Source organism: Lontra canadensis, unplaced genomic scaffold (assembly GCF_010015895.1).
Source record: "Lontra canadensis isolate GAN:19392208 unplaced genomic scaffold, GSC_riverotter_1.0 scaffold35, whole genome shotgun sequence".
NCBI classification, from domain to species: Eukaryota; Metazoa; Chordata; class Mammalia; order Carnivora; family Mustelidae; genus Lontra; species Lontra canadensis.
Window position 1 is genome coordinate 10,092,605 of NW_022631029.1, and position 9,363 is coordinate 10,101,967.

The 9,363-nt window shown below is 61.4% G+C and overlaps 1 protein-coding gene across 1 annotated transcript; it reads right to left on the reverse strand.

Annotated features, from left to right (window-relative positions):
• Positions 1 to 1,296: 1,296 nt before the first annotated feature.
• On the reverse strand, positions 1,297 to 8,710 carry DUSP7 (dual specificity phosphatase 7). The gene is made up of 3 exons (XM_032868213.1): positions 8,077 to 8,710; positions 6,207 to 6,641; positions 1,297 to 3,434 (listed from the first exon to the last, which is right to left on the reverse strand). The coding sequence occupies exons 1-3, from the start codon at positions 8,591 to 8,593 to the stop codon at positions 3,127 to 3,129; spliced, it is 1,260 nt and encodes a 419-aa protein (XP_032724104.1). The 5' UTR covers positions 8,594 to 8,710; the 3' UTR covers positions 1,297 to 3,126.
• Between the last annotated feature and the right edge of the window lie 653 nt (positions 8,711 to 9,363).

Consider the following 9,363-nt stretch of genomic DNA (forward strand, 5'->3'; position numbering starts at 1 on the left):
GCCCGCCCCTGGCACAGAGGGACCAGGGCCCAGAGGGAGCACCCGCCTCTTCGCCAAGGCCGTGAGGAGCCCCCATCCCTCTCCTGAGGGCCTGCTGACTGCACCAGTGTTCCCCCATTCTAGAGATGGGCAAGCTGAGAGGGGCAAGGAGCTGGTAGCCACAAGTCTGGGATTAGAATCAAGGTCCCTTTGTTTGAAGCTGGACAGCCCAGCTGGGAGTCTTTGAAAAGGGGCCAAGTTGCCCTTACCCACCACCCTACCTGCGGCCAGCGCAGTGTGGTCACAGCAGAAGGGATAAAACCAGATGAGAGGCAAAGATGAGGAAACGGAGTCAGCAGCTAGTCCCCGATGAGGGCTCACTCCATCCGGCAGAGGCAAAGGAGACATAAAGCCTTCTGGAGCCTCTGTTCCCCATTCTGGAGCTCCGTTCCACATGGAGCTATGCCCCCACGGAGGGCCTCACACCCCCAGGCCATGACCACCATCCTTCTCCAGTCCCCTTCCCTCTTTCTTGCTCCCTGCTTCCACCCAGGTCCTGGCCTGGAGCCCCCAGGGGGGCCCTGCATGGTGAGGGGGTGCTCACTGGCTCTGGAGAAGCCAGGCATGGCCCCCGGCTCTCCTCTGCAGGCCCAGACCAGAAAATGAATAGAACATGCTCCTCATGCTCCAAACACAGAAGGCACTGGGTATCTCATGCCATTGGTTCTGCTTCAGAGATGGAAACAGAGGCTAAGGGAGGCTTGAGGGACCTGAGGACCACCCAGCTCCTGAGGAGCAAAGTGGGGCTGATCTGTCACCAGCCAGGTTGCAAGTCCCACTGGCTTCCCAGGGACTGTGGGGGTGGGGGAGGGTGGGAGTTGGGCAGAAGACTGAGGTGACCAATGCACAGTCCCTGTTCCACCCACAAGAGCAGCAAGAGAAAAAGGTCAGGGCCCCCAGGGCCTGGTCAGGAGTCTGAGGCCCTGGGGCAGCTCTGGCCAAGGCCTAGTGGACAGCCCTGAGCCATTCAGGGTGAGTGAGGGCTGGCTTAGTTGTAGGACCTTGGTCCACAAAACCTCTCCAAGCTTCCATCTCCCATCAACCAATCAGCAAAAGCCCACGGAGAAAAGTCGCGAGGTCCCTGCCTGCAGTGTGTCAGGGCTGGGGCAATGCCACCCCTTCCTTCCTCCCCACCAGGCTGGGCCCCTCCTCCTCCTGGCTTAGCGGACTTCACACAGAACAGGTGCTAGGACGCCTCCCGCCTCTCCTCCCCACCTCCCTCCCCACTGCCAGTCCCTTATTGGACATCACACTTTGTTTTAAAGAAAAAATAATATTTATTTGCAATATAAACAAAGTCCCGTTGCTGGTTCGGGATATATATATATATATGTATGTGTGTGTGTGTATATGTAGGGTCACAAATTTTCCTTCATAACGTCATAAAGCAAAACTGGCCACCCTCTTCGCATACTCTCACGTACACAAATCTGATGCATCTTTCTGGGGTTTTCTTTTTAAAGGTAAAAAAGAGAAAAGAACCATGTACAGCATGGAAGCTTTTTGTCAATTTCTCGACTGTGGCAAGATTTTAATCCGCTGCCTTAAAGAATCCCTGAAAACCGCCCCGTGAGGTAAGACGCAGTAGGGCAGAGCTTCCTCGGCCTCGCTCTCGGGCCAAGTGCTGGCTCACTCAGGGACCCCGGCCTGACCACTCACCTTTCCCCGGGCCCCTGCACAGTCCTGACACCTGGTGGGACTGAGGCTGGAGAAGGAACGAAACTGGAGGATAACGGAATCCGTGGCTTTGTTCTGTGGATCCTGGGGGGAGGGGGGTGGACAGAGCCCCACGCCCCTTTCTCTTGTCCATCCTTGCCCCTTCTGCCCCTGCCCTGGTATTTTCCTGGTGTGAGTTTCCTGGTAGTAGAAGGCATGGGCAAGAGGAGTGCAGGGCCAGCTTCCATGGGACACGGGGGCTCCGAGTGGCAGCTGGACCAAAGCATCAGCCAGGGTAAGGGACAGAAACTAGGAGGTGGGGCTGGGCCACGGCCACCCAGGCTCCCCCGCCCCCCACCCGGCCTCCACTCTCAGTCACAAACAAACGGGGAGAGAGAGAGAAAGATAGAAGTAGTGGGTACATAAAGAAAGGGCCCGGGGCCCAGACCCTCCTACGGGCTGAGCCCAGAGGGCTAATGCTACTGCTTGGCGTCCCCCACAGCTCCGCCTCCAGTGGGCCCGCTGCAGGGCCTCCCATCTCCTGCCTCCGGGAGTCTGCCCAGTCTGCAGGGGCCGCTGGAGGGCCCAGAATGCAAAGGCCACCCGGTAGCCCACCCATTGTGACTTGCAGAGGTCATCATGGGCAAGTGCAGTGCCACGGGGGCTGGGCCAAGAGATGTGGACACGACTGGGGGGGGGGGGGTGTTGACGCCAAGAGAGCAGCAAGCCAACCTTTCGAAAAGGGCCTGCTGCTGCAGAAATGGGAGGCTTCACACATGTGCAAAACGCATTTGGTCAAGATCAACACGGGGTTTGTCTTTTCCATTAAAAACAAAAACAAAAACAAACAGTAATTGCTTTTTGAAATAGGAATAAAAACAAAACTGAAAACATGTCTCTCTCTCTCTCTCTCTCTCTCTCGCAGGATCAAGGAAGGGATGAAATACTGGTTTATACAATCCACTGTTGCGTGTAGCCTGAAAATAACACTTTTCATTAAAAAAGAAAAATCAAGAAGAGCTTGAACACTTGCCGTGCTCCCGGGAGCTTGGATTACCTGCCAAAAGTAAAAAGTAAACTCAGGTCCGTGGATGGGTCTTTAAAAAACAGCCCAACTGGCTGGCCCATCTGCTGATGGAGTGTCCTGGGACAAGGATGAGGCCTCGCTGGCCTCCCGAGGCCATGTGTCCCAGAGCTCAGGGCCTCTCCAGAAAGTCCTGTGGAGGGAGGCCTCGCTTTGTGGTCCGCCCGCCCCAAGGCGGTGAGGGAAGCTCGGCCGCCCGCCCACCGGGGGCCTCCGGGCATTGGCCATGTCCGAGGCTGCCTGGGTTCTGGCTGGATGTAGCAGGAGTGGGCCACCCACCTGGCCCAAGGGGCTGGGGGGGGAGGTGGGTTGGGGAGGGGCCGGCCCCCACCACCTGTGCCCCAGCCTCACGTGGACTCAAGGGTGTTGAGTGGGAACAGGTTGTGGTTGGTGGGCGTGGAGAAGTAGAGCTGCTCACTGGGGGTGTGGTTGTCGCATGGGCTGCTCAGCCCCAGCGTCCGCTCGAAATCCAGCAGCTGCCCCATGAAGTTGAAGTTGGGCGAGATGTTGGACTTTTTCCTCTTGACGAAGTCGTAGGCGTCATTGAGCGACAGGTTCATCTTCTGCATCAGGTAAGCCACGGTGACCGTCACCGAGCGGCTGATCCCTGCCAGGCAGTGCACCAGGACACCACACTTCTTGGAGCGGGCCTCGTCTGCAACACACAGGCATGGGTCAGGAGGACACCTCCACCAGGGAGCTGGAGGTGGGGGGCTGGGGCACAGAGGGCAGCAGGGTCACTGGCTGGTGCTGCCCAATACTTGAGGGACCTGGTGAAGGCCCACATGGGTGGGACAGCCACTTGGGGTGGAGGTCAAGAGCATGACTGTGGAGAGGGCTCTGCCACCCATCAGCTTCAAGTCACTGGACGTCCCTGTGCCTCAGTCTCCTCATCCATAAAATGGGCCCCCATGTTCCCAGTGCTCTTACAAGGACCTGAGCCAAGAGAGGGCTCTCCAAACCCTGGTGCCTGTGATGGCTACAGTCACGGCTTGTCCCACTGCTACAACAGCCGAGTGCCCAGCCTGCACTGAGGGTGTCACCTGTGTCCTTTCAGGCCATCTGCACCTGAGATGGTCAGCAAGTTCATTTTATAAATGAGGTTCACAGGCACAAAGAGAGTGACAAGCCCAAGGCCACAGACAGGCTCCTCCTAACTCCTGGCACATACCACGGTCAGTCCTCGACTGGTGGCAGGGGCCAAGCTCACTCTTCTGGTGCGGCTCCCATGGGGATCCCCGGAAGGCCTCCTGGGAAAGAGGCCTGAGGGGAGCCCTGGAGAGGGAATGGAGGGCCCCGGCCCTACACCCAGCTCTGCCCTGTCCCCTGCCCCTCAGCCTTACTCCTGAACAGCCAGGGATTGGGAGGAAGGCCACACCTGAGGTTTCGCCAGGGAGGCTCACTTAGGTGAGCCCCCTGCCCCACCTCACTTACTAGACTTCCCCCAGAAGGCCCATGCACCAGTGACCTCTCCCACCACCACCAACCAGGTTCTGCCCACCCTCCCAGCTTCTCCCAGTGTCACTCTCAGTCTCCTCGGCCTGACACACAGTAGGAGCTCAATAAACACTAGCTAAGCCACTGAACAACTCAGTCCCGTAATCGCTCCTCCCCTAGGCTCTAGGGCCTCTGTGCCACAGCTGTGCCAAGGATGGAGGTTAACAAGAGGCAGCTCTCTGGGGCCCTCCAGGTCCCTAGCTCTCTGATTCTGAGCCCACTGGGAGCCAGGCATACAGCTGGCACTCAATCAGTGCACTCCCACAAGATGATGCACAGGTTCTCAGGCTGTTCCGCCTCTGGTGCTCATTCCCTCTGGCCTGGCAGAGCTTCCCCTCCTCATCCCCGGGAGGGCACCCAGGGCTAAGCATGCAGTAGGCACTTAATCCAGATCCAGGCACTGCCTGGGGGCAAGAGTAGCTGGGGAAGAGAGAGAAGCTGCAGCCTGGTGCAGAGTGGTGCGGTCTGACCTTGAGACTTGGGGCTAATGGGGCAGTGGAGATGAGCCCCCAATGGTGACACACCAGGATATGGGGAACGCCTGGCCCCCAAACCCACTCCTGTGTGATCCAAAGTGAAACTGCTTCCACGGGCTTTATTTTTAGCCTTCTCAGGGTGTGGCTGAGCAGCGTGGGGCTTGGGGCTTGATCCAGTCCCAGCGAGTCCTGGGGGGGTGCTCAGGCCTCTATTCCTTCACTTGCCCCCTCCCCCACTCCTACACCCTGTTCTGTCTCCCTCCCCAGATGCAAAGGGACCTTCAAGAAGGATAAAGGCACCCATGAGCCAGGCTCAGCCCTCGGAGCCTGGGATCCCCCTTCTCTGCTCCCCTGTCTTGTTGGGGAAAGAGTGAACGCTCAGGCAGGACCCAGAGACCTCCTGGCCTTGTCCCTCCCTGGGCAGAGCTGGGAAGCTCCCGATAGCCCTGGTCACAGCCCCTCCCCCAGGCCTCAGCTTCCTTCCTTCCTCCCAGCCAGGCACCTAGTTTTGGTTCCCAGTAAGCGGATGAGGCGGGGAAGCCTCCCACTTCCTGTTATTAAAGCTAGCCCGGCCCAGCTGACACCAAAACGCCCTCCACTGGACACAGCGGCCAGCGGGAGAGGACTGCCCAGGCCACCTCCTCTCTGCCACTGGAGGCTGGGAAGAAACACGGGGTCACCAGGCTCCGAGAGCCAAGGGTTTACATTCATGCTGATCTGGTAGCCCTTCCCCGCACCCCGGGTAAGAGCTGGGGCCAGGAAGATGACCTGCTAACAGCTTCCAGCTGGCCGCAGAGGAAGCAGGATGGGGAGGTCGAAGATAAGGCAGCTCATGGAGCTTGAGTCAGCCGGGGCCATCGGGGGCTGACGGTTCTAAGCGCAACAGCGGGACGTACTGCTCTGAGGGAGGCCTCCTGTACTCCCAGCAAGCCCCGCAGGCTGCCAGGAGCACCCAGGGCCCTCCCAAGTCACTCTGGCCCGCCACGCTCCAACAGCTGCCCATCGGGGTCGGCCTTCGGCTCCAGCACCACCCTTTAGCCCCCTCAGGTACAAAATAAAGCCCAAAGAGGCACTGTGGCAGCCCCCTCCCGGAAAACACGTGTGCTGAGGCATGAGGACGAGCAGGCAAGACCTGTGGGAGGTCTAAGAGCTGTGATGCTTCAGCTGGCCGAGCCCAAAACAGCGGAGGCACAAAAACACAAGCTGGACAGCAGGGTCCGTGGGTGGGGCGATGGGGGGGGGCGTCCAGGACTCAGGGGACCACTTGGGTCCCAAGGGCCTTGGTGACTCACAGCAGGCATGGGTTCGGCCACGGGCACATGCCAGCACAAGCAGGGCACACACAAGCTTCGACAGGCCCAGAAGTACCCAGCCAGGTGCCAGTGACACCCAAGTCCCATACACACCTCGACACAGCTGCCCACCCACCCCGCCCAGAGCGCAGCAGCACCTACCAATGAAGCTGATGGCCTCGGGGAAGAACTGGGAGAGGTTCTGGCTCCAGTGGTCCGAGATGGGGATCTGCTTGTAGGTGAACTCGCCACCATGCTCAAAGGCGTTGGGCAGGTTAGGCGTGACATTGAGGATATACTTGATGCCGTACTTGCCGAGCACGTCCAGGTTAGTGGAGTCCTTGGCGCAGCCGAGGTAGAGGTAGGGCAGGATCTGGACGGGGAAGGCTGGTTGGCTGGATGGCACAGGGCTACCGTCCGACTCCGTGGCACTGCTGGGCAGCTCTCGGTCGGACTCCCCGTCTGAGCAGTCAGAGCTGATCCGTAGGCCCCCCAGGCCCAGCACGGAGGTGGGTGGTGAGCCACTGGGTGAGGATGAGCTGTCCACGTTGGTCTCGCAGTGCTCTGAATACTCCGTCTGGAACTTGTTGAAACCACCTGTGGCCAGGGTAAGAGGGCCTGGGTGAGAGATTGCCCATGCCACCGGCCAATGTCCCCAGACCAGTGGGCTGCCCACATCAAGCACTTTAACACCAACAACAGCCAACGTGGGCCCTGCCAACTGGGTTACACGTGTACCTGCTCCTGTGTTCTCTACATCCAGCTTATGACCCCCGACAGAATGGGAAACTGAGGCCCCAGGAGGTGAAGTAACATGCCTGAGTGCCATATCCTGAACCATTAGGCTTCAGGGCCCCAGCTCATTTCTCTTCCACAGCACCCAGGCACACCTGGCACCCATGGGTGCTGAGTAACGGCTCAGTGGTAAAGGAAAGAAGACAACCCCGTCTCCGGCCAGCACCTGTGGGTGTGCAAACCCCTCTTACAGAGGGGACTGCAGGGGCCAGAGCTAGGTCTAGGTCAGTGAGAGGCACAGAGGTCCTGGGCCTCCTGCCTGGGAGTCGGGTCCCTGCCCCCCACCCCAACCACAGTCAGGGAGGACAGTGTGAAAGTACTGGCTGGCCCTTCCCTCCCGCAGTGGCAAGTTCATAAAAGGGGTCCCAATCCACCTCTCCCCAGCTTAGATCTCAAGGACCCCAGTTTTGGAAACACAGGGGGAGGGCTGCTGGGGCTTTACAGAGACAAGAAATGGGGAGCGCCTTGCAGCTAGGCATGGGCCCTGCGCCCGAGGGTGCCGCAGGCTTCCCCTCCCCTCCCTGCCTGCACGCCCGCTGCCAGCGAGAGGCCATTTTGGAATGTTAATTGGAAACACCGGCTGCAGCCACTCGCCCCCCCCCCAGCTGCCTCCCCCTTCCACAAGCTCAAGGGTAGTAGGCTGGGGACTTGGGGGTCCCAGACAGCCATGGCAGGGGACCCTGGTTACAGTTCTGCCCCAAGTGTCTCCAAGAGGCTGTGATCCCCAAGCAGTGAGCCCAAAGCCCAGATGCCCAGAGTTCCCCAACCCAAACGGTCCCTATACCTTAGGGGCGGGGATAATGCTGCCAAAGGTTCCTATATCCTGACTCTGGTCTCCCAGGGACATGCATTCTAGACTGGAGCAGCAGGACCTGGTGTCCTGTCGCCTTTGGGGTCCCAGGAGGCGGCCCCTTCCTCCTCTGAGGGGCTCAGCAGGAGACTAGGCGCTGCCATGGCCCCACAACGGGGGGGGGGGGGGTAAAGGAAAGCCCAGGTTGGCAAAAGTTTCTTCAGCCCACTAGAATTGTGTCGAGGACGGGGTGCAGAAGGGACCCTCGCGCCAGCCTAAACCCTCACCATGGGGGCCGAGCTCCGGTTAGAGGCAGATGCGAGTCGGGGGCGACGTGGCGCCGGCCCGGCAGGCAGAGCGCATGGAGAGAAAGCAGCCTCCGGCGGAGGCGTCAGGGAGCCGCGGGAGAGCCCGAATCCCGGACGGGGGTCTCAGTGCTGCCCTCACCTTGGAGGTAGTAGGCCTGGCAGCCGTCGTCGCGCAGCTTTTGCAGGAGCAGGCCAAGCACCGAGGCGGGAGCGCCGGTCTCCGGCTGCCACTCGGCCGTGGCCTCGTCGTAGAGCAGCACGGTGGCCGCCTTGCAGCGCGTGGCGAAGCGCTCCTTGTCGGCGTGGTTGGGGATGATGGAGCGGATGGGGAGGTTGCCCTTGCGCAGACGGCGCAGCATGAGGCCCGGAATGGCCAGGTTGATGGCCGTCTCGATATGCGACGACTCGAAGAGCTCGTGCGGCCGGCAGTCGAGCAGCAGCAGGGACGCGCCGCCGCGCGCCTCCAGCTCCTCCTGCAGCCACTCGGCGCTCTTGCAGGGCATGGCCCCCGCACCCGTCGCCGCTCCCGCGCCGGTGCTAGCGCCGGACCCTGACCCCGCACCGGGCTCCGACCCCGCACCGGTGTCCCCAGCAGCCGACGCCCCCGAGGCCGACATGTGCGCCCGCACTGGGGGGCCGCGGAGCTGGTTTTTCATGGGGAGCGCGGGCGGCCCGGGGCAGGGGCCGGGCAGCCCTGCCCTGGGACGGCGCCCCGGCCGCGCGGGCCCCAGCCGCGTCTCCGGGCGCCCGCCTCCCGCCGAGCTGCGCGCCCGCCGCCCCGGCCTCCCGGCCTCCGTCCCGCCCGGCCCTCCGCGCGCGCCGCGGCCTGACAGCCCCAATTAAACGGCGGCTCCGGCGGCCGCGCGCCGAGGCGTCCTCGGGGAGGGTGGGGGGCGGGACCGCGGGGCCGGCGCCCGAGCTTAAAGGCGCCGCTTCTCCGCCGCCCCTCCCCACAGAGTACGGGAGCGCGCTCGCGGCCCCGTGCACCCTGAGACCTGCGCCCGCCCGGGCCCTCGCCCCACCTCAACCCGGACCTGGCTAGGACCCGCCTGGGGTGCCCGGCCAAGACCCTTCCTCTATGCCCGCGCTCGCAGCGGTTCCGAGTCCTACCGTGAAGGGCTGCCCTAGGGACGTCCTGCGTCTCGCATCCCCTCCCCACTTTTCCCTGAAGCAGAGCCTCCCCAGGGATAGGGCGGTGGGTGGGGGCGGTCACTCTGAGGCAACATCCCCCTCCTCCTGTCTGTCAACCCCATTCATTCATTTTCTCAACGAGTTCATTCAACAAATGGAAACTGAACGCCTACTACGTGCCAGGCACTGTGCTTAGGATAAGGTCACCGTTTCAGGCGACCGACTGGTCCCTAGGATGGCCACAGGCTCCGAGACCTGAAAGGGGGTCCCACCCCAGCAGGCCTGATGGGGAATC